This window comes from Clupea harengus, chromosome 26 (assembly GCF_900700415.2).
Source record: "Clupea harengus chromosome 26, Ch_v2.0.2, whole genome shotgun sequence".
NCBI classification, from domain to species: domain Eukaryota; kingdom Metazoa; phylum Chordata; class Actinopteri; order Clupeiformes; family Clupeidae; genus Clupea; species Clupea harengus.
In genome coordinates, this window is record NC_045177.1 from 12,217,536 (window position 1) to 12,243,227 (window position 25,692).

At 44.6% G+C, this 25,692-nt stretch overlaps 1 protein-coding gene across 2 annotated transcripts in view; it reads left to right on the top strand.

Moving 5' to 3' along the window:
* The first annotated feature begins 92 nt into the window (after positions 1–92).
* mark1 (MAP/microtubule affinity-regulating kinase 1) overlaps positions 93–25,692 on the top strand; it is a 33,598-nt gene continuing 7,998 nt past the window's right edge. Inside the window, exons 1-12 of one of the 2 annotated variants that reach the window (XM_031563559.2) lie at positions 93–894; positions 10,122–10,325; positions 11,460–11,522; positions 21,011–21,059; positions 22,175–22,240; positions 22,370–22,440; positions 23,122–23,178; positions 23,652–23,888; positions 24,214–24,333; positions 24,695–24,794; positions 25,270–25,382; positions 25,486–25,642. In XM_031563559.2, the coding sequence (XP_031419419.1) occupies positions 844–894; positions 10,122–10,325; positions 11,460–11,522; positions 21,011–21,059; positions 22,175–22,240; positions 22,370–22,440; positions 23,122–23,178; positions 23,652–23,888; positions 24,214–24,333; positions 24,695–24,794; positions 25,270–25,382; positions 25,486–25,642 (1,288 nt within the window). In that variant the 5' untranslated portion in view covers positions 93–843. The remainder of the gene's footprint in view (positions 895–10,121; positions 10,326–11,459; positions 11,523–21,010; positions 21,060–22,174; positions 22,241–22,369; positions 22,441–23,121; positions 23,179–23,651; positions 23,889–24,213; positions 24,334–24,694; positions 24,795–25,269; positions 25,383–25,485; positions 25,643–25,692) is intronic. The other variant, XM_031563560.2, reaches the window with a different exon arrangement.

A 25,692-nucleotide genomic window follows, 5' to 3' on the forward strand; every position in this document is an offset into this window, starting at 1 on the left:
GTTTGCTCATCCTTTCCTTGCTGAAAAAAAAAGGCAAAATTCGTGAACTCCGTTAAACTGTAGTCTAACGAGGATGATCTAGCAGAAGGGCGGCTCGCCCGGTTACGAATATAATGACAAGCGCCATTCAATGAACCGAGTTGTTGATTTGAATCGGCGCAAATGCGTAATAAGGACCCCTAACCAATAGATGGTGATGTCGCGCTTGACACCTTTGAGATGGAGGTTCCTGCATAAAAATTGAGATTTAACTTAAACACAGATTACAACGGCAGACTTAAATTACAAATTTCATTTAAAGGGGATTTTGCTATACACCCGACACTGGGTCTACATTTGAGTGAGGATATTTCGAGCATTTTCAAAGAGAAAATAATCTCTTTGATCATAGCCTATGGCCGAAACTGGATTTTTTTTTCCACTTCGCACTGGTCAACCCGACCATAAACAACAACAAACTAAACAAACGTTGCATTCGATCATCAGCTGAGGTTGGCTGAATTTCACAGACGGCTGCAAATAAGAATGCCCCCCTCTTCCTAGTCGAGGCTGTTGGGTGGATCAATGCTTGGCGCACTGTTCAGTTCAAACTCATCTTCCACGGAGCCCGCTATTCGCTTCCTCTGCTTACTACCTGGGTCGCATCTATAGGTCAAGGCCCGTGTTAGCACTGCGAGGGGGACCAGAAGATGGATTTGTAGTTTGGACTATTACCGATCAGTCGGTCTGGTTGGAAATGTTGGTGTTCTAGCAAGTGGAGTTGGAAAAATATCATCCTCCCTAGAAGTGCTGTTCTCTACGCTGCCTTGTTCGGTATTTTTAGAAGAGGCCTGAAAGCACAAAATGTCGACCAGAACGCCATTGCCCACTGTGAATGAACGCGATACCGAAAATGTAAGTGCTGGAATGTTGTTCATTTCTCGTTTTAATGACCAGTGTTAGATGCACAAGAAAATAGGTCTGGTTACGTTTTAGCCAGTGACAATTGAAGTGATGTCGCTGCACAATAATTGTAGCAAGCTGGAGGTTTGCTTTCTATATCGCCTGGCCAACTAGCTAGCCTGCCAGCTGATGATTTAGCCGCCGATACCTGCGACCTTACTGTTTTTGCCGATTTCGAATGAATTAACGTTATTTTAGAGTGGTGCATAGACCGCCTAATGTAACCCCTTTGGACATTTTTTAGAGTTTAGCATTCGAAAAGCTCTTAAACGTGTTTGTGCAGAATGAAGTTCTTGACATCACCGATGATCACCCATAAATCTGATAACGTTATATTTCTGATGAGCAAGGACTGGTTGACCTCATCATGGCAGAAATTTGACCAATTAGTCTCCTATTAGCTCAGCTGGTGTTACATTTTCACTACACATGGCACATGATTAAATGGCTTTTTGACAGCAGTTATCAGTTCAGTTTTTAGCGAACCTCATTGTTCCAACGGCAGCCTACTCCCTTAAGGATCCCCAATATTACGCTCGGGTCAAATGTGCAAAGGTTCCCTTTGTGGTACTTTGTCAGAATGTGAGCCACAGGCCTGTAGTTTCATGGAAGTCTTAAATAGAATGAAAGTCAGTGCTACCTCGTGTAGATCGATGATTTTGTAAATCACGTCGCTTAGTCGCGATGATTAGTCTACCTGTTAACAGCAAAGCTCCCATCACTGGAAGCAATCTAGCTCGTGGATGAAAAAATGAAATAATTAAGATTTACAGATTCATATTGATGACTGGATCTGGGTTGATTGATACTCTAGTCAATTTGTTGTGGTAAAACCTGAAATGCAGGCCAGCATTTACCTTAGTACCAAAGTCAGTGTTGTTTTCTAGAATGCTGAACTGGGCCTCTTGCTTGGATGGTTCCTCCCCATCTGCCCCATACTGTTCTACCGAGAGAATGAGTTTTAGGGTCGATTTATAGGCCTACAATGTGGGCTGTAGGTTACAGACGGTTGGGACTGACTTGAGCCAGAAACCATTGCTGAAGAAGTTCAAATGAAAGAAGTTTTGTGTCCACTTAATGTAGCTGTTTGCCTCGTACACCTTGACATTTGTGTTATTTCTGTTCAGATTAAGCCAGCATACAGATCAGATGATGTCTTTGATATCTGCCATCAGGAGGTTGTTGACCTCACGTGTCTTTGATTGGGACACAGAAGGGCTGGGCTGATATCAATACCAGCTTATCCCATCGGATCAATACTGTGGAGAAACTGAAATGTTGTGTTTCAAATGTCCTGCCTCAGCACAGCAGGATAGCAGTATCCTCCATCTACACTCAATAGACTTATCCATTTGAAATGGGATCATGTTTTGTGAAATTGCTCACATTAAAATGTCAAGGGTAGCTGTCTTGGCTGTTGTAAGTACGTGACTGTGCACTTTTCTGCCTTTATGCCTGCGTGAGAGGCTCGATGGATCAATGAGACGTTCTCTCAGAAATCCCTCTGGTAAAGATAGCCACGGTCGCCTCTTATAGGAAGGCTGTCATCGCTGGCTGTGAGGTCACACGGTGAAACTAAGATGTCAAACTAAAACTTTGTTAGAAGAATAAGCCACTAGTGCCTGAACAGCAGTGCAGAGATGTGTGTGTGTTTTATGAACACGTGTGTGTGTGTGTGTGTGTGAGGGAGGGAGGGAGGGAGGGAGTCTCTGTGTGCAGAGAGAAACTATAAGGAAGGTTCACTGAAGCTTGGCATATCATTGGCAAGGCTTCCTGACACAATTGCGTAAGACTAGTGGTAGATGAGGAGGTAGTGGGGCTTTTAAAGACGGCGCTGGTTGAGGGTGGGGGTGGGGGTGGCTGGCAGGAAGGTTGTAGGGTAGGGGGTTGGTTGGCTAGCTAATGTGCCTTTCTGGAATGCTGTGTCTAGGCAGTGCGCTCATTGTCATGCTAACACCGGAATGCTGCTGTGTGTCGGCGCTCTTCAGAAAGCCTCGGAGAAGTGCCTCTGGTGCCCTTCCAGGAAAGGATGCTGAGTCCCTCCTCCTGGATCTAGCCCACGGAGATGTACACACACACACACACACACACACACACACACACACACACACTGACACTCGCTCGCTCGCTCAGTATCATTCTATCACTAGCTGTCTCTCTCTCTCACACTCTCTGTGTCAGGCTGGGGACCAGCTCACACTCTCAGCATCTGTTGGTCAGAGGTGTAGCTCAGTCTCTCTCTTGAACCTAGAAACAGACACACACACACACACACACACACACACACACAGCTTGTTTGATAAGTTGTTTGCTCATTCTTTTGGCAATCAGAAATATGGGCTAGTGTCCTTTGTGTGGAGGGGACAGTAAATAATTGAAAGGTGCATAATTGGCAGTTGCATCAATAAATAATATGGTGCTGCATTGCGTTAATGTTAACATGAATTACATTCAACCATCAATGAGGCCTGACCTCAGCAATTGTTAATACATTTAGTTTATGGTTTCTTCATACTAACTATTGCAGTGAATAGCCTAATAATATTGAGTCTTGTCCTTGATGTAAAGCACAGAAGCCTTGACCTAAACGGGCCAGATTACAACTAAATGTATGGTTGCCCTAGCTAGACACTGGACATGATAAGCAAAATAGTTTATGTCCACATTTAACACATTTCATTAACTTCTGAAAATGTCTCAGTTTGTACTTGTTTGACAAGCATCAAAGATATGTCTATGCATGACTGCCCCTTTAGAGTCCTTCGTGGAATAAAACTGCTCGAGTATCACTTATGTAGTGAAGAGCACAGTCCCTCACTGGACTCAAGTGAGGTTTATCCTTTGGTCACCATTACACTGAGGCTCCTAATCTGGGACACGATACCAATGGAAGATGCACGTGTGAGAAGCATAGTCCAACGAGGGACTCTCATCTGCAGCCTCGAGCGCTGGACGCAGGCATGCTAGCAAGGAGGCTACAACCATGAGTTCTAGAGTCTGTTCAGAGCCACAACCAAATACATGTTTAGTCTGACAGAACTAAGTAGAAAATCTAATTATGCATATCATCCACCATGTCAATATACTCACAATAACATTCACATTGATTGTGACGTCAGAACTATTTATTTAAAGCGGCATTATGCAGGTGCATTAGGCTTTGTCTTTCTGTAACATCTTCTGAATCATTTTGAGATAAACACACCTGGCGTTCCTAGTTCTGTGATCTGGGACAGAAACTTAAACACTAAAATGCAAGAACCGCATTTCGAGCAGCACACAGTTATTGATTATATATTCCCAAAATACATAATTTAGGAAGTTGGCTGTATTTGGTGTTTTATAAGGTCTGTTGGCTGATGGCTAGTTAATACATTAGTTTGATATAAACGCTAATGTCTCTTTAAGGTAATTCATTCATGAGCATGTCAGATGTCAATGACGTTACAGAGGTGGAAACATGATGTGCTTAAACTCGATTTCGTCTTTTATTGCCCTACATACAGATATCAAATGAATGTTTTTCAACTGGATGATGAATTGGACTTCACAGTCTGTTGTTCATTGTATTGTTTTTACAGATGGGCATCATGGCTGTAAATCATCAGTGCTCATATGAATAATATAAATAATAACAAAGGCATTTGAAGAGCCCTTTTAAGGTAGGGGTAGGGGGTGGGAGCAGGGACAGGGCCATGACATTATCAGTCCGTATCGCATCCACTTCAATGAGTTATCAGACTGTTGTTCAGTCGTTAAAAGCAAGCTACCACCCTGCCCACCCAGACTTGCACTCAAATGTAATATTAATGTCCTCCAATCATCTCGTAGAGAGCTGAGTCACGGCTACTCTCTGTGTCTGCACGTGAAGACCTTGGCAGCCGCGCCCACTGCTGCTACTGCTACTGCTACTGCTACTGCTACTGCTACTACTGCTGCTGCTGCTAAAAGGACCAGGACACTCAGTGGGGTGGCTGCCTCCGCAAAGGCTTACATGCCTATATGTCCTGCAGGCAGATATTTGAAGATGTTAAAATATGTTTCAAGATGTGATGTTCCCATGTGTCTAAGCGCCTTACTCATTTCCTTCTTGAAGTTCTTCACTTTGATGTCAAATTTATGTCTTTGCTTCATTTCTTGCTTCAGAAATATGACAATCATGTGTCCATAAAGTGTGTATTTCTGTCCGAAAGTGCTGTAAAGCGTAGTCTGTGTATGCTGTGTGTAGTGCCCTCAGACTCACCTTCAGCCTTCTGTACTGCAGAATCACCCATATGTCTGTGTCTGTGAAGATGGACCGATAAGGGGAGGGGAGGGGAGGGGAGGGAAGCGTAATGCATAATGACCCTCCCGCATTGGAGCAGGATGGTCACTGCTGTGTGAGCGCTCACAGTAGATCTCTTAGGCAGGGTGTCGTAATCATGTTGTTACGTTAGGTCAGAACTTGTAGGCATTTAGTCTGGAAGAAAAATGTGATGAAAACAGCCCACAATTTGGATTGATTTGGTGAAAGTGACAATTTTACTGGATGTATGCTAGTTGATGTTGGATGAGCACAGACATGTCTTCAAAATATACATGGCATGACATTTGGAGATTTTGAACTTTTTGTTCATTCTTTGGAAATGTCCTTCTATTCAAAGGACAACATGTGTTCCAGCTTTTTCAGGCTGTTGCCACGTTTTTGCCACGTTTTTGCCACGTTTTTCTTTGGATTATAGTTTTGAAACAAGCAGTTGGGTCTTATTCTTATTCTTTCTACATACAGTTGGGGTAGCAGTGTGGAGTGGTTTAGAGCGCAAAGAGCATTCCATATTCACCTCCAACAATATGGTTGCTGTTGAGGGTCTTAAAGAAAGATGTTACATTCAGAATCGTTATATTAGATATAATCGATAAATGACCGCTATATCGGCATGCTGATATTATCTGTAGATATATTAAGCCAATTGCCGATCTATCAGTATCAGGAACAGGGGTCAGGGTGAAGGTCGGGGGTGGGAAAGCTCTCGGGATTACGAACGCAGGTTAGGGTAAGGGAAGAAACGAATCACTTTAGGCCCCCAAAGAGAATGACCAATCATATGGCCACTTCATCAGTATCAACAACATCGTACAATATGATGTATTTAAACAGAGAATGACCAGTCATATGGCCACTTCATCAACATCAACAACATCGTACAATATGATGTATAAACAGAGAATGACCAGTCATATGGCCACTTCATCAACAACATCGTACAATATGATGTATAAACAGAGAATGACCAGTCATATGGCCACTTCATCAACAACATCGTACAATATGTTGTATTTAAACAGAGAATGACCAGTCATATGGCCACTTCATCAGTATCAACAACATCGTACAATATCATCGTAAAAGGAGAGGGAGAAGTTGCCCAGCGTGGTCATTTTAATTGAAATAACGCAGATGTCAGTAATGCTCCATCGTAAGACTCTGACCTGTTGATAATTCCTGAACTGCATCTTGCACTTGTTTTGTACATGGCAGGCTCAACGGACTGACTCAAATGACGCATGAAGCCACGTTGGGGCGGGGCTCAAGCACTTTGACATGCTTTGATTCTGTATTTAGTTTTTTGACCGAGTATGGCTGTATACCCACAGCGATCCTCTAAAGCATTCGTTATTACTTTGGCGCGTTCAAATCTGCAGTAAGACGTGACGGTGAGAAGCTACATGAATGCTTTGGGGAGAAGGACTTGCCCTCTGTCTTTTTTTTGTCTCGCTAAACGATACATTCGGGTGATGCTGTTGTAAATACATTTTTTTTGAGGTCTATTCCTATCCTCAGACATACCTGAACAATATCGGCATACAGTTTGACACAAATCGTTGTCTATTGAGTTTAACAAATCCGGCTAACTAGGCTGAGCCGACCAGCATGCTACAGCTGATAGACAACTATTGGTGCACTGCCGAAACGCCCTCTATAGATTTCTATTCCACTGATGCAAGTAGTAATAGTTGATGTTGGACATAAGTAGGCTATTTTAACAGTAAATGCAGCTGACAGTTTGGCTCACAGGGCATACCAAATCGAGGAAGTCGCAAACCGAACTAAATGGTTCAGGACGAATACACGTACTGTTACACCCCTGCCATTCAGCCAGCTGTGTGCTGCTTTGATCTGAGCTTTCATAACATAAGCTACTAGATGATGCAACCACTCTCACTCTAATTTTGATCAGTGTTCATTAGCCGTGGGCCAGTGCTATGCCGCTATGGATCTAAGGGAGCGGTGCCAGACCTCAGGGAACACCGGTAATGTTGGTTTGGCAGAGCCAGACTATGTAACAGGCACATAGAGTGTGAAGGCCATTCACCCAGACATCTAATAGTTCACACTATTCTTTCTGACTGAATCCTGTTACTGTTAATGCCATATTAATCAGACAACGAAACATGCCTGCAACCTAGGCTATATTCTCATTGTTTCCTTAAATTAATGCAATACTGGAAAGGTCCTTTATTAAAATACCCCAACTTCAGTAGCATGTAATATTCTCGTATTCAATAGCATCTTTTAGCATATTTTAGTACAAAAATTTGAGCTGTGTTGGTAGTTCTAAAATGGTCTTTGATAAAGCAGAATGCACAGTTTCAAAAGTGATCAGTAATTAATGTAACTCTTGTGATCTTGAATGAAAGCGCTTGTGCCTAGCTCCATGAGACCTCACTTCATTAGATCTGTGGAACCTTGTCAAAGGGCTTTGAAAATGGCTTTGCAATGTGTGTGTCCCTTGCTGTCTCAGTAATGTCTCTCAGAACTGGTTTTCTTAGTAATAAGAGATAGAGGCTCTAGTTTGGCTCCCAGAGACTGCAGTGCAAGCACACTAAATGAAGCAGTAAAGGTGTGATCAAAGGCACTAAGAGGGTAGAGTTAGGCCAAAGTTCAATAGTGAGGTTTGTTTAGGTTAAAGGCACCTGATAGCATTGTCGAATGAATGCATGAATGTGTCATTTTAGACTTAAATGTAAATTCGCATATAGCATATCCCCTTGTCGTATAGGCGACGCACAGCGTGGTGATGCAAAAGAAGGATCTTAAGCTTTTAGGCTACTGCAACAGCAGACAAGGTGCAGCAAAAAAGATCAGAGGCCGTGCCTTTTAAAAATAAAAAAACGTAGCTGATATGTATTTTGCTGCCACCCCCTTCGCAGTAGTCCTCTTGTGCAGCCGCAGCTCCCAGGTGTTCTGCCACGCTTGGAGACACTCCCTGGAAGTCTCACTCTTTGAGCGTGTCCAACACCATTTGTGACGTGCGCTGGGTCAGCTTGCATGTCAACTTGTGGGCTTTCACCGTACGGGGAGCACCCACATGCCAGCGCGCCACACTTCAGGGCGTTTGTGCCGAATATTCTCCCCTCAGACGGCTCAGAACGTTCCAGTAGAACACGGCGTTGACAGTGGCCCTGGGGGACACGCATGTACCGTTTTGGCTTTTTCATAGGCGCAGTCTCTGAACCTTTTGCTTGCACCTTGTGTTAGGTTCATCTTGGGTATTCAGCGTTAATCACATTTTAAATTTGATCCTTTACATTTTTGACTTGGAATTCTTCTGAGCACAAAGCGTTTGTCCAGTTGGCCAGTGGTCATCCAGAGCCCCAGCAGAACTGAACCAGTGACTGAAAGCCTGTTTAACAGACCACTGGATCATCGGGAGAGAGTGGAGATAACCTTTGCGTACTATGACCGTATGTGCAAATATACTAACTATACGGGATACCTCATAGACAGGGACACAAACCTGATGCATAAGACGCAAGAGCAGCAGTGACCAGTAGCCTACATGAACGGAGAATAAGGCGTAAGATATGGGGGGTTGCGAGCTGTATGTTGATGAATTTGAACACCTGGACAAACCTGAATGCAATCTCTTTCTACATTCCGTAGCGGCCAAGAGAAATGCGCTGATGCACTGCGTTTCTTCCGCTGCCGTAGTCTAATAAGAAATACAATATATAAGTAGAAATAACAAGAAAGAAGTTATTGTGTGTTTACATCACGGATGCATTTGTTCACTGCTTACTGAGTATTTAATTAAAGTCGGACAAATTAGATTACCTCTTCCCAGCTGCTGAAGTCTCTCAAGGGGTTTAACCTTTTAAAATTAAACATTTTCTTCTTTTTTTTTTAAAGGAATGCCAGGATATATTAATATATTGCATTAATCCATTATACAGAAATATGCAGGCATAATGCCCCTCTCTTCCAACAACACAAACAAGATCTTTTTTTGTCAGATGGATGAATCCGATGGGATATGAAGAAGAATATGTTGCCAACACGCCTATATCCCAAATCCATGCCCTCGGGGAGACGGGCCGTGTTGCATTTACATTTACATTTAGTCATTTAGCAGACGCTTTTGTCCAAAGCGACGTACAAGGGAGAGAACAGTCAAGCCAAGAGCAATAAAAAGCATGGTGTAACAATAAATACTACTTTACATGAGAATTAGAAAACGACGACCTAGAAAAAAGGAAAAAGAAGTGCAGGAATGTAACTGCTGAAGTGCAAGTTAAGCGCTAGTCAAGTGCCAGTTAGGAAGGGAGGTGCTCTCTGAAGAGTTGGGTCTTCAAAAGCTTCTTGAAGGTAGTTGGCCACCAAACTAGACTAGGGCCCATGATTGGGAAACGCATGGAGAGTGAAAGCATGCAGTTGCCATGGGATTGCTCTTTGTCGCTCGAAATGAAAGACTGTGCTAAATCTTCTAGATCTGAACCACATGCAGGCAGCAACATGATCTTTGCAGCTTTAAAATACTAGATAAGCGTTTCAATTAAATGAATTGGTGATTTTCAATGTACTCATTCACTACTTTTAATCAGAATCTGGTACATTTGGAGGCCTGTTTAATACATTAAAAGTTTTAGTAGATGGAAGTATTTGTAGTCATTTTCAGATCTCGAGACACACACAGCATGCAAGTATATGCTTGACCTACACACAAACACAGAAGCTAGACAGTTCCAGCAAACACTTCATCTGTTTGACCAAGTTCCTGTTTGTGTTAAATGTTTAAATACTGCTTCACTGCTCAGATTCTTTGTCTCTCTGTGAATTGTGGCAATGTCAGACTTGTGGATGTATTCAAGTATGTATTATTTAATGTTTACCTGTTTATGTTTACCTGTCATGTTCACAGCACACCTCCGTGGATGGCGACCCAAAGCCGCCCGCCCCGCCCACCAAGTCTGCCAGTCGGCAGAGTCTGGCCCGGTGCAGGAACTCCATCTCCTCCCTCACCGATGAGCAGCCCACCGTCGGCGACTACAGGCTGCTCAAGACCATCGGGAAGGGCAACTTCGCCAAAGTCAAACTGGCACGCCACGTGCTGACGGGGAGAGAGGTGAGTGTGCCAGTCTAGGAGGTGTTCCAAGAAAGCTTCAGATTTGTTTTGAACATCCCCTATCCTGTGTCAATAAATGTGAACAGCATTTTAATATCATCTCTCAGATCCAGTCAGGTGAACCATGTCCAGGAGTAAACATGCTAGCACACCATTAGCATGCTAGCACACCTGCACTCTGCACCATTAACATGTCTGATGTCTAGAAGCTGAGAGAGCAGGCCTCTACTGTAGTGACATGCTAGCACACCAGGCCTCTACTGTAGTGACATGCTAGCACACCAGGCCTCTACTGTAGTGACATGCTAGCACACCAGGCCTCTACTGTAGTGACATGCTAGCACACCAGGCCTCTACTGTAGTGACATGCTAGCACACCTGGGCGCTGCACCATGTTGATGTCTAAAAGCTGAGAGAGCAGGCCTCTACTGTAGTGACATGCTAGCACACCTGCGCTCTGCACCATTAACTTGTCTGATGTCTAGAAGCTGAGAGAGCAGGCCTTTACTGTAGTGACATGCTAGCACACCTGCGCTCTGCACCATTAACATGCTAGCACACCTGCGCTCTGCACCATTAGCATGTCTGATGTCTAGAAGCTGAGAGAGCAGGCCTCAGGCTGCATTATTGATGCGGTTAGCATCAGTGTGTTCGCCAGAGCATTGGACAGAGCTGCGGTTGCATAAGCCACTCAGTCATGACCTCCTGGTCGGTCCAGTCATGTAATGGTGGTGTCATGTCATCCATGCAGCTCTTGGCTGGTTCAGCAGTGACCCTAGAGGCAAGGGAAGGAAGCGACATCATCAGTTTTTTTCTTTTTCAAACCAAAAATTAATTTCTTTCATTATTTTAATTGCTAGTTTGCATGCACTGGAAGTCAGAAGTTATTGATGTTTATATTCATAACAGATATGCTTTTGGAATGAAAATTAAAAAGTGCAAGTGAAGGCGAATCCACATTATTTCACACAGTTTTTAGGTCTAGTTTAGGTTTTTAGTTGAACTAATGAGAAGTAAATCAACAACACTTCATATGCGGAGTGGTGTATTTTGAGCTATTTTGCCTGTGTTGGTGTGTTGTGTTGGTTAGAGAGCTTTGCTCCTCAAAATCCCCTCCATGTGTCCAACCCACAGGTAGCAGTGAAGATCATTGACAAGACGCAGTTAAACCCAACTAGTCTGCAAAAGGTAAGTAAGGTAATTCGAATCATGGAATACTACTATTACAACTGTCTGCATTGATATCCAGGATATTCTCCAGTTTTGTGATCTTGAATGTGATTTTCTTTACGTCGTAGGACCTCAGAGATGGCAAAGGATAGCATAGTTTTACGCACCTTATCACTGTGTGTCCGTCATGGTCTAAACCTTCCTGTCTTGTTCCTGGGGCACATTTGGTGTACATATGGGAATGTAGTATTTGATATTTGAGTTGTATTTGATTTATTTTGGTTTCTTAACGTAAGATGTTACATACACGACACATACAATATTGATAGTGGATAAGAACGGAAGAGAGCATTGAAGTACTGTAGAACACGGCTGTGGGCATACAGGGTGCTCGTAAGGTTCATATCACAAGGGTATATAGAGCAATGAAACACGTTGATGGTGGCAATTATTTATGTTATGGGGTAAATAGGCTAGCACAGAGAATGTAGCGGTATCATGAGCGGGGTAGAATGAATGCACCCAGGATCTGTAAAGGCACTCCTGCACAGTGCTACATGTACTGACTGGAGCCCGCCGCTGCTAAACACAACAACATGGCTTATTCATGACGAGAGAATGCACTGAGAGGAACCTCTTTAGTCTCTGCATGAGTCATGTTGAATAGCCCCAACACTTGCAGAGGTGAAGCATCTGCTAGAAAAGTCCAGAGAGGTGTGGTGAGGATGCCGGAGATTCTGTGTCAGTTTAGCATTCTGCATGATCAGAACTACACTACTGTTCAAAAGTTTGGGGTCACCCAGATAATTTCGTGTTTTCCATGAAAACTCACACTTTTATTTATCAAATGAGTTGCAAAATGAATAGAAAATATAGTTAAGACATTGACAAGGTTAGAAATAATGATTTCTATTTGAAATATTAATTTTGTTCTTCAAACTTTGCTTTCGTCAAAGAATGCTCAATTTGCAGCAATTACAGCATTGCAGACCTTTGGCATTCTAGCTGTTAATTTGTTGAGGTAATCTGTAGAAATTTCACCCCACGCTTCCTGAAGCACCTCCCACAAGTTGGATTGGCTTGATGGGCACTTCTTGCGTACCATACGGTCAAGCTGCTCCCACAACAGCTCAATGGGGTTGAGATCTGGTGACTGCGCTGGCCACTCTATTACAGACAGCATACCAGCTGCCTGCTTCTTCCCTAAATATTTCTTGCATAATTTGGAGGTGTGCTTTGGGTCATTGTCCTGTTGTAGGAGGAAATTGGCTCCAATCAAGCGCTGTACACAGGATATGGCATGGTGTTGCAAAATGGAGTGATAGCCTTCCTTATTTAAAATCCCTTTTACCTTGTACAAATCTCCCACTTCACCAGCACCAAAGCAGCCCCAGACCATCACATTACCTCCACCATGCTTGACAGATGGCATCAGGCACTCTTCCAGCATCTTTTCACCTTTTCTGCGTCTCACAAATGTTCTTCTGTGTGATCCAAACACCTCAAACTTTGATTCGTCTGTCCATAACACTTTTTTCCAATTTTCCTCTGTAAAATGTCTGTGTTCTTTTGCCCATATCAATCTTTTCTTTTTATTGGCCAGTCTCAGATATGTTTTTTTCTTTGCCACTCATCAGGCCAGCATCCCAGAGTCGCCTCTTCACTGTAGACGTTGACACTGGTGTTTTGCGGGTACCATTTAAAGAAGCTGCCAGTTGAGGACCTGTGAGGCGTTTATTTCTCAAACTACAGACTCTAATATACTTGTCTTCTTGCTAGGTTGTGCACCAGGGCCTCCCACTTCTCTTTCTACTCTGGTTAGAGCCCGTTTGTGCTATTCTCTGAAGGGAGTAGTACACACCGTTGTAGGAAATTATTAGTTTCTTCGCCATTTTTCGCATGGAATAGCCTTCATTTCTAAGAACAAGAATAGACTGGCGAGTTTCACATGAAAGTTCTTTTTTTCTGGCCATTTTGAGAGAATAATCTAACCCACAAATGTGATGCTCCAGATACTCAACTAGTTCAAAGGAAGGCCAGTTTTATAGCTTCTCTCACCAGCAAAACAGTTTTCAGCTGTGCTAACATAATTGCACAAGGGTTTTCAAGGGTTTTCTAATCATCCAGTAGTCTTCTAAGGCGATTAGCAAACACAATGTACCATTAGAACACTGGAGTGATAGTTGCTGGAAATGGGCCTCTATACACCTATGTAGATATTTCATTAAAAACCAGATGTTTCCACCTAGAATAGTCATTTATCACATTAACAATGTATAGAGTGTATTTCTGATTCATTTAATGTTATCTTCATTGAAAAAAACAGTGCTTTTCTTTGAAAAATAAGGAAATTGCTAAGTGACCCCAAACTTTTGAACGGTAGTGTATATAGAGCCATTCTGTTTCAGTTCAGCATTCTGCGTGATCAGAACTATACAGAGCCCTTAAGGAAAAGAGCACCTTCAGCACCCAGCACCTACTGATATCAAGAAAAACATGGAGATTGAATGCGCACAAGTCACCAGGGACTGTCTTGAGATGGAAATGAGTGTGGGGTCATACAGGAGCAGTTTGTTTAGCGTATGCTTCATCAGATGTAGAGTTGCCCCAATGTGAAGTTCAGTGCTGCTGGGATGACTTCTCTGTCTCTGTGCCACCTCCTCTTCTGCCCCCCGGGGGTTAGGGCCATCTGTAATGTTGACAACATAATTGGTGTTACCACCGCAGGACAGTGGGAGTCAGATATCAGAGACACAGTAGGGGATGGAGAGTGGAGGGGAACTCCATAACACAGCTCATCATCTGCTAATAGTGCATTCCAGAAAGGGGAGAGTGGGAGAGTTCCAAGTTTGGAACTTTCCAGCTCCCAGTTAGGAACGTTGACATGACGACAACAACACTTCTGGGTTCTGACAGATAGGTTGCTAGCCAGTAATATAGCTAAGGATCGCTATATATTGATAAGATTAAGACAACAATTTAAGATGAAAATCCTCTGCACTAATGAGTATGCCCTGTTGAAATGATGTCACAGATCTTCAAGTGGGAAAGCTTTGAGCTCATAGAAACTTCCTACATTTCCTAATGGGAGGTTCCCAAGTTACACAAACGTTCAGGTGCATTTTCCTACAGTTTCTCCTACATTTCCAAGTGCCCAGCTGGCTGGTGACCGCCGCAACAGGCGTGGCATGCTGTGTCCAGGATCCATGAAGGCCCTCCTTCACAGTACAACATGCGCTGTCAGTAGCCCAGTTTTATTGATATAGGACATTTTATATTTGTTTAGTTGTGATGAGTTATGTTTAGTTATGTTGGCTGGCTTGGTGCATTGGGATGTTTAGTTATATAAGCATAGTAAGGGTGGCAGGATACAATAGCAGTGCCTAACTGGCTGGCGACAGCCGCAACACGCGCCTTATGCTGTACCCGGGATCCATAAAGGCCCTCCTTCGCGGTACAACATGAGCTGTCTGTAGCCCACTCCTGCTAAACACAACAACAACACGGCCAGCAAGAAGAAGTGAAGAATGTTGCGACAGGTGACGGGGTTTTTTTATGCATTATTCATGACTATGGGATGCATTAAAGAGGAATGTCTTTAGTCTTCAGTTAAAAACTCCTCAGCTCCATGAAGCATCCCGGCTATAGGCGCTGACGCCCCGGCCTTCCCATCATTCCTAGTTAGAGCCAATATTCCACAGGGTTAGCATGGCCCACGTCTCCAGCCAGTGGTCTCAATATTCCACAGGGTTTCTATGCCCCACGTCTCAGTGGTCCCCAGTGGTCTCATCCCAGGGTCAAGGTCCTGAGCTGCAGCAGCTCTCAGAAAACCCTCCTGGATTTCAACCAGCTCTGGTAGCGACAGTGTCGCTATTCCCCTTTCCCCCTCCCCTCCCCTCCCATTGGCCAGGACATTGTCCCAGGCTCCGCCTCTCTAGTGGGTCTCCTCCCCTCCCATTGGCCAGGACATTGTCCCAGGCTCCCCCTCTCTAGTGGGTCTCCTCCCCTCCCATTGGCCAGGACATTGTCCCAGGCTCCCCCTCTCTAGTGGGTCTCCTCCCCTCCCATTGGCCAGGACATTGTCCCAGGCTCCCCCTCTCTAGTGGGTCTCCTCCCCTCCCATTGGCCAGGACATTGTCCCAGGCTCCCCCTCTCTAGTGGGTCTCCTCCCCTCCCATTGGCCAGGACATTGTCCCAGGCTCCCCCTCTCTAGTGGGTCTCCTCCCCTCCCATCCCCTTCCTCGAGCTGCGCTGGATCCCACCTCGCCGACCGCGTCGCTCATTTCCCACTTGCTCCAGGCAGCAGCCAACATTTCAAATGAAAGCCGCCTTTTCTCGCTTTAGTGAGGCACTTTTGTTCAGTCTTTCCCCACAGACGCAGCGGGCGAAAAGAGTACCTCTCTTTAATCGCAGGGCTCATTCACTGGCACACTCGCATTAGTACACACTTATATGTACACACACACACACACACACACACACAGATTGAACTGCCAATACATATGAATTCAGTCACTGTTAGCAAACGCTACATAGACATTTATGACAATAGGGGTGGACCTTAACATTAGTAAAGCCATTCGTTTGAAGTCTGTGACCTCAGCCTCTAGATCTCATCAGTAGATAAAACACCCTTTTAAATGAGGGGGGATTCTGAGGAAATACATACACACATCATCCCTGGCGCTGGACCTGCTGACGTCCCAAGAGACCTGTGAATATGACTGTGTGGTCATGAAGCTCTGGTACAGTTACTCCTGGAAGCAGAGGCTGAGCCCTAAGCCCTAAGCCCCGGTTCTTGAGTGCATTCTTGTGTCCTTGCATCAGTTCCACTGCATGCTGCTGTGTCATTCCATCTCCTTGTTCCGAAGTACAATAACCTTTATTCTCTACTCACTGAGACTGAGATGAGGAGTACCTCTTGTGTGTGCGTGTGTTCTGAGAGGAGCCAAAGCATGCACACCGAGTGAGTCAAGGGGTGTGTGTGTGTGTGTGTGTGTGTGTGTGTGTGTGTGTGTGTGTGTGTGTGTGTGTGTGTGTGTGTGTGTGTGTGTGTGTGTGTGTGTGTGTGTGTGTGTGTGTGTGTGTGTGTGTGTGTGTGTGTGTGTGTGTGTGTGTGTGTGTGTCTGGACCTCTCTGACACACACAGCCTCAGACACCATTTGAACTTAATTGGAGAAAGAAGCATTTCTGAATGTAGAATGATGTCGGTTTTGCTTTGTTTCAGAAAAGATCCTAAAAATAGGCCACTTGATTTCTCCCAAGCCTAGAGCACCACTCCAGATCACTAGGCAGAAAATGGCTTCATTCCTCCATGACGGCTTGAGTCTGCCCAGTCTCCCATGAGTAATCCCATCACATACAGACACTTCGTACAAGAGGGCCGTGTTACAATGGCATTACTAGGGGAGAGGATATGTAATATATTGCTAGCTACTGGCTAGGTAACTGGTATGAAAGTAAGAAAAGAAAAAAATGAAAACATACTGGCTGTCAAAATAGATACTCACCAAAAATAAATGCAAGTGTAATGTTACAGTTAAATATAAATATTTTATTATACGGCTCCCCTGAGTTCTATTGATTTCTCAATGTTCCAGCGTTTGGAGGTCTGATTTATCTTTTATAATGACCGCAGTAACAAATGAATGGCCGCTGCCATTGGCAACGGGTTTTGTGCTTCTAATTCACCTCTTTCATAGAATTTCGCAAGTAGTCTATCCACTTAACGTAAAGGAAATTAAATTGTAACTTGAAGTCAGCAAATAATAAAAAAGAGCCCTTTTGGAGGAGTTTCTTATCGTTTTGGCAAGTAACCGTATAGTAAGCTGCACGTCAGGGTCATTTTTGTCCCGTCAGGATTTATTTTCCTATACTGACTGTACAGTACTGCTTCCTATACATTATCCCTTACATGTAATCATACAGATATACAATTAAAGGTGCAGTAGTCCGCAATTCGGTTTTCGCAAAAGGTTGTTGATATATGAGCTCAATAACAGCCAATCAAATTACACTCCTGTCTTCCATGCTGGTGAACCACCTTGTTGATTGGCTGGGATTGTTCAAAGGCTCGGTCAGAGTCGTGAGTGTTTGGTGTTGGTTCACAGTCCTGGCTCTGTAAATGTATTTATTTATTTAGTCATTTAGCAGACGCTTTTATCCAAAGCGACTTACAAGGACATTTTACATTTACACTGATGGCACACTGCACATCAGGAGCAATTAGGGGTTCAGTGTCTTGCTCAAGGACGCTTCGACAGGGAATCGAACTAGCAATCTTCTGATTATTAAACGACTTCTCTACCTCCTGTACCACTGTCGCCCCCAAATGGGACAAATTGTTTTTTTTTTAGCACAAATGCTAACAGACAGCTAGAGGTCTGTGAGAATGAATTGGACAAAGATTGTATGGGATTAGAGTCACGGACTGCATCTTTTTTAAATGATAACTTTTGTCTCTGTTTTGTGGATCTCCAAAACGCCTGGATGACTTTACACTCCCGTGACATATTTAAATCTTAGTTTTGCTGCCCATGTGGTGTGTACTGCTGTCCAATGATCTTGAGTTTCTACTGACTATGCTGCCTGTGTCGGCGCCTGTGGTTTCTTCCTTCACATATCACTCCCTTCTATCTTGAGCTATACGATACCTGTTGTCTCTTTGCTAAGCATCGAGTGAAGGATGGCTGTGAATTTAAGCTAACATCACAGTTGTCCTTTCCAACCAAAATACTGTTCCATGTTGTAGTGTTTGTTTATCTGTGCCTATGAAGGATCCCACTCCTTTAATAAAACCGGTTAACCAGTCAACCAGTTATTCATCATAAAGCACTACTATTAGAGGTCTTCACATGTGTATTTGTGAATGTTACAGTGATGGTTAGGATGGCTTGGAGTAGCTGGAGCTACGTTATAACCCCACAGTGAGGGCGTTATAACCCCACAGCCACAGTGAGGGCGTATTAACCCCACAGTGAGGGCGTTATAACCCCACAGTCTAGTCACAGTGAGGGCGTTATAACCCCACAGTGAGGGCGTTATAACCCCACAGCCACAGTGAGGGCGTTATAACCCCACAGTCTAGCCACAGTGAGGCGTTATAACCCCACAGCCACAGTGAGGGCGTTATAACCCCACAGTCTAGTCACAGTGAGGGCGTAATAACCCCACAGTCTAGCCACAGTGAGGGCGTTATAACCCCATGGCCACAGTGAGGGCGTTATAACCCCACAGCCACAGTGAGGGCGTTATAACCCCACAGTCTAGCCACAGTGAGGCGTTATAACCCCACAGCCACAGTGAGGGCGTTATAACCCCACAGTCTAGTCACAGTGAGGGCGTAATAACCCCACAGTCTAGCCACAGTGAGGGCGTTATAACCCCATGGCCACAGTGAGGGCGTTATAACCCCACAGTCTAGTCACAGTGAGGGCGTAATAACCCCACAGTCTAGCCACAGTGAGGGCGTTATAACCCCATGGCCACAGTGAGGGCGTTATAACCCCACAGTCTAGTCACAGTGAGGGCGTAATAACCCCACAGTCTAGCCACAGTGAGGGCGTTATAACCCCACAGTGAGGGCGTAATAACCCCACAGCCACAGTGAGGGCGTTATAACCCCACAGTCTAGTCACAGTGAGGGTGTTATAACCCCACAGCCACAGTGAGGGCGTTATAACCCCACAGTCACAGTGAGGGCGTTATAACTACATCACCACATAAATGAACTACATCACCCATAATTCCTGGAGTTTTTGTTACGCCACAGTGAGGCTGTAAACATTGCGTGAGATTCAAAGGGAGCTTGGTGGTTTATTAGCCTGTGGTGTGAACAGAGTCTCCTTCATAATCTCCACAGGCCAACTCTGACGAGGGGTGTTGCCTTAGGCTTAGGGGATGGCTTTGTAATGTGATCAATTGATGTGTCACTACGTTGTTCCTGGTCCCTGTTCCCTGTCCTTCTCTCCAGGGTTTGAAAGCCCATGTGCTTCCTTTTAGTGTTTCTTTGGATGACCTTTTAGAGTTTAAACCTTGCCAAAACTGAAATAGGAGATTTTTAAAGCAGCAATAAGTAGTTTTGCTAGCAAGCTAACTCCCTAAAAGGCATGCTAAAACCTTGCAAACACCATCAACAGACCAGTTGGCACTGATATAAGCTTGCCAACACACTAACTGGTGTCTTTTGGCAGTATAGCTGGCAATATCATGCTGTGAAAGCTTTTATTCCATTTTTGCAGGGTGTTCCAGCCCGGACGAAAATGCTCATCCTTCATTAGTCCTACCATTCTTCTGCTGTTCTCTCTTTTGCAGCTGTGGGACAGCCTTAAGGGCTCAATATACTTCTACGACTCCGTTACTCTGTGGTCACGCAGTTGCCTCGACGGACTCGTTTTCATGTATGGTTTTCCAACTGTTGGGGGTGTTGCAAAGCAATTAAAAAACAAAAGATGGCGGTGGACCAAACTTCGTAGATGGTCGTATTTGTACATAAAAGTTGATTTTTTTTTTTTAAAGTTACTGAGAAATAGACACAATGTACAATGTAAAAACCCTGTTATTGTAACTGAAAATACGTCTGAGGTGATTTGCAAGGTGTCTGAGCCAGCTATCTAATGTTGGCATACTACTACCCACAAGGTAAACAGCGATGTATTTGATGGAGACGGATAGTTACAAAAATTGGGAGGTGCCCGTCAGGCCACGGAGAGGTGCTCGGAGAGGGTTTGCCACGACGGAGAGGGCTTTCCGTGTTTTCATAAACCGACGACCATAAATTGCGCTTTACACTCAATACAAGCCTTACCCAGAACCCTCTCTGTTCTAGGTTCTTTGAAATCTCCTCTTAAAAGGCATGTTTTGACCTCCTTTCTCATATGGTATAGAAGTTAAAGGTCAGGTAGAGTGTTGGCTAGGTGTGGTGTATTGGTAATTAGTGCCCCCTAAATCACCCATGAAGGTCTGGATGGCCATCGCTCTGGTCTCTTTGGTGTTCACAGTGAAATGGTATTACAGACGATAGTTGCTAGTGGGTTTTGCCCAGAGAACTTCCTCATTGAATGGAGGGGTGGGGTTTGAAACGAGCGCTAACTTATTACTGATGTGACCGTGGTTCAGGCTGGGTTAGGGTTCAGGCTGCCCAACAGTGACGCCAGATAGTCAGTCCATCTCTGAAAGCGATGAGCCTTGCACCCTTGCCATCAGACACACAGGGCAACCCCTCCCTCCACCCCCCCCCCCCCCCCCCTTCAGCAGTCCTTCACTCCTAACTCCAGCCATAGGCTACCACCACATGCTCTCCTCACTGGCACACATGATGGACCATGCTAATGCTAAGGCTAAGTTGAGGCAATGATCTGTTTCAGTCCACTCCAGTAGGCCTAAAGGTGGTGTCCTCTGCATGGCGTAAATGGGCCCATATGTATAGTGTTTTTTTTTTTTTTTAATTATTACATTCTTTTTTTTTTATTGCAATGGCTACTGTTGCCAACTCCTCTGTGCTCTTTGTTCCACAGCTCTTTCGTGAAGTAAGGATCATGAAGTTCTTGAACCACCCTAATATAGGTAAGACTCCTCTCCTGTTTTAGTGTTGTGTCTCTTCTCCCATGGTTCATTACCTTCACCAGATCATAAGGGACAGGATTGAAGAGAGTGCATTTTTTTTTCTTCATTTATTTTTTTTCCATTTATTTTTGTATGGGTCCTTCTTTGGTCTGTGTCCCGAGGAAGTACAGCACTATTGGTCTCTATGGTCCAGAGCGGTGCTTGTGGATTACGTCTCTGTGTATTCAAAATATTTCAGTATCTCAATATTTCATATTTTTTTTTCTCCTATACTTTCTGTATAGTTGATACAGTTTCTTGTCAGCATGCGAGTGTCTTAGTGGAATAACCTGATGGGAGTAATGGATTGTATCTTGAACAGTTCTGTGATGGATTAATCGGGCTGAAAGCTGTGATTAAGGTCCACTCCAGAGTGGATAGACAACGATGCCTTGTCTGTTGCTTTTCTGTCCAAAGGCTTACCCCTACATTGTAGGAGACGCTGATTCAATTGCAGCCAACTCCAAACAGTGCTGAGAGACTTAGGCATTCTCACTGTCTGGCTGTCTCTCAGTCTTATACACATACACACACACTCACCCTCTCTCTCATCGCTCGCTCGCTCGCTCACATACACACACACACACACACACACACCCTCTCTCTCATCACTCGCTCGCTCACTCACACACACACACTGTCACTCTTTCTCAATCACTTACTCACTAACACACACACACACACACACACACACACACAGGCGCACACACGCATACTCACACAGGCACACGCATACTCACACAGGCACACGCATACACACAAAGGCACACGCATACACACACACACACACACAAAATCTCTCATCGTTCATTCATTCATTCATTCATTCATTCATTCATTCATTCATTCATTCTTTCATTCATTCACTCACTCACTCACGTACTCACACACTTAATTTTACTTACTTAAAGTCTTCTGAGAATTTCTGAGACCCTCACATTTTGTGGTATGATGATGTAAAAATACAGTACTATTATATTGAATGTATTTGCAAATATTTACAGTACTGTCCCCTGTGATATAATTCCAGTAATGCACTAAAATCGATCCTCCATTTTCTCGTTCTCTCCACCCAGTTAAATTATTTGAAGTGATTGAGACGGACAAGACGCTTTATTTAATTATGGAGTATGCCAGTGGAGGTGAGTGCGGCGCCCGTACTGTGTGTGTGTTTTGATTGGCCTGTGACCTGCAGAAACTTTGGTCTATCTGATCTCTCTGCCTGACCCCTGACCTCTGACCTGTGACCTCTGAACTTTGACCCCCTTCAGGAGAAGTATTTGACTACTTGGTTGCACATGGGAGAATGAAGGAGAAAGAAGCTCGAGCAAAGTTCCGTCAGGTAAACACACACACTCACACTCACACACTCACACACACACACACTCTCACACACACACTCACACACACACTCTCACACACACACACACACTCTCACACACACACTCACACACACACACACCCTCACACACACTCTCACACACACTCACACACACACACACACACTCTTACACACTCTCACACACTCTCACACTCTCACACACTCACACACTTTCACACACTCACACACACTTTCACTCACTCACTCACACACACACACGCACTCACACAAACACTCTCACAAACACTCTCTCACACACACACACACACACACACACACTCTCACACACACACTTTCACACACACTCACACACACTCACTCACACTCACACACACACACTGTCTTACACACTCTCACACACTCACACACACTCACACACTCACACACACTCACACACTCAGACACTCACACACACTGAACAATATTCAGTGTGAGATTGTAAAAACTGTTTTTTAAGATGGAATAAAAATGGAAATGGGTGAGTTCTGTCTATCTCCTTCTGAAAATGTATGATATGATTATGTAGTAGACCAAAGTCACAAAAGAAATTCCTGTGGTGTGTACGGTGTTGTAAAGATCAAGAGCGGTTATATTTCTTGGTTAAGACGATTGAAGATTAAAATGGTACTATCTTCTCCCTAGATTGTGTCAGCAGTGGAATATTGTCATCAGAAGAAGATAGTCCATAGAGACCTGAAGGTGAGTACCCTGGCCTTCAGCAGACACCGTCAGTAGTCCTCAAGAGCACCTGTGTCCCCCTCACACTGGACATGGATGAGCTGGCCTTCAGCAGACACCGTCAGTAGTCCTCAAGAGCACCTGTGTCCCCTCACACTGAGCTGGCCTTCAGCAGACACTGTCAGTAGTCCTCAAGAACACCTGTGTCCCCTCACACTGGAAATGGATGAGCTGCTGTGTTTTACAATGCCTAAGCTTCTTACTGTATTCTCTCTGTATCTTTCTCTCTCATTTTCACTGCGATCTCAACTTCTCTCTCTCCCTCTTCTCTCATCCTCCTCTTCTCTCCTCTTCTCTCCCCCTCTTCTCTTCTCCTCTTCTCTCCCCATCTTCTCTCTTCTCTCCTCTTCTCTCCCCCTCTTCTCTCCTCCTCCTCCTCTTCTCCTCTTCTCTTCTCTCCCCCTCTTCTCTCCTCTCCTCCTCTTCTCTCCCAGGCTGAGAACCTGCTCCTAGATGCAGACATGAACATAAAGATAGCAGACTTTGGCTTCAGTAACGAGTTCACCATCGGCAACAAGCTGGACACATTCTGTGGCTCCCCGCCCTACGCCGCCCCGGAGCTCTTCCAGGGGAAGAAGTACGACGGGCCCGAGGTGGACGTGTGGAGCTTGGGGGTCATCCTCTACACGCTGGTCAGCGGCTCGCTGCCCTTCGACGGGCAGAACCTCAAGGTCTGTAGCGTCTCCAAAGCTCCAACTGCACTGGGCAACTCTAACATGAAAATCAGTGTTACCACTCGACAGAAACACGTCCAACTTGTGGTCGTAAACAGTATGGAGGCAGATGATCTTGCTTTGTAAAATGCATCGCTTTTTAGCACAAAAACACTGTTCACATTAAAAATGAAAGAGTCTTTAAGGCTGCTCGTGTGTGTGTGTGTGTGTGTGTGTGTGTGTGCGCGCGTTCATCTGTGTGCTCTTTGCAGGAGCTGAGAGAGAGGGCGTTCCTACATGTCTACTGACTGTGTGTGCGTGTGTGTGTGTGTGCTCTTTGCAGGAGCTGAGAGAAAGGGTGCTTCGGGGGAAGTATCGTATCCCCTTCTACATGTCTACTGACTGTGAGAACCTGCTGAAGAAACTACTTGTGCTCAACCCTGGCAAGCGTGGCAGTCTGGAGGTATTAACATGCAGACACAGATATATGTGCACTCACACACTCAGACTCACACACTCACAGACTCAGACTCACACACGTACGACTTACACTAGCACCCATGAGTCCGGGCTGATCTGTTTGAACGTGCTTCTCAAAAAGCAGGTTATGTTGTGTGTGTGTGTGTGTGTTGCGTGGGAAATGTTGTAGTGCCTTGCCTTGGTGCAGTTTAAGTAGTGCTAGGCGTTACTTATGGCCTAACATGGTATAATTTTTTTAAACTGTCAGTTGCATAGAGTAAGTAATGTGAATATATTATTGTGTGTGTCTGTGTGTGTGTGTGCAAGAGAGTCAGTAAGGGTGTCATGTTGTTACGCCCCTTCAGCAAATCATGAAGGATCGCTGGATGAACACCAGCCATGAAGAGGAGGAGCTCAAACCCTACTCAGAACCAACGCCTGACTTCAGTGATCCTGATAGGATAGGTCAACATTAGTCGTCTTCTTCTTCTTCTTCTTCTTTTTCTTCTTCTTCTTCTTTTTCTTCCTCTCATTCTTCTTCTTCTTCTTATTATTATTTGCTTCTTCTTCTTCTTCTCTTCTTCTTCCTCTTCTTCTTCTTCTTCTTCTTCTTCTTATTTGCTTCTTCTTCTTCTTATTTGCTTCTTCTTCTTCTTCTTCTTATTTGCTTCTTCTTCTTCTTCTTCTTCTTCTTCTTCTTCTTATTTGCTTCTTCTTATTATTTGCTTCTTCCTCTTCTTCTTCTTCTTCTTCTTCTTCTTCTTCTTCTTCTCCTCTTCTTCTTCTTCTCCTTCTTCTTATCTCTAGTTTTCTCCTGACTTGTTCCCTCAACATTATCTATACCCTGTCTTGACATTTACAGAAAAGGAATCTCATTTTCTGTCACTCTTGCCCCCCCTCCTCACTCTCTCCGGCTCCGTTTGTTTCTCCTCTCCCACAGAAATGATGATCACTATGGGCTTCCCAAAGGATAAAGTCACAGAGTCACTCGTGGGCCAGAAATATGATGACATCATGGCCACATACCTGCTGCTGGGAAGGAAACGAGCTGAGGTCAGCCCCGGATCATGACTCCGCTACGACTGGAAATGATAATCGATGCTCTCTGGTGAGCTGTGTGGTGTAGTGCTTGACTGGCTGTCTGTTTTGTGTGCAGTTTGAGGGGAGTGAGTCGCTGTCCAGCATGAACTTGTCCCAGAGGGCCCGGCCCAGCAGTGACCTCAACAACAGCTCTGCCCAGTCACCGGCCCACACCTCCAAGGTCCAGCGCAGCACATCAGCCAGTCAGAAGCAGCGGCGCTATAGCGACTATGGTTAGCATGACACCCACATGGCAGTTAGCATGACACCCACATGGCAGTTA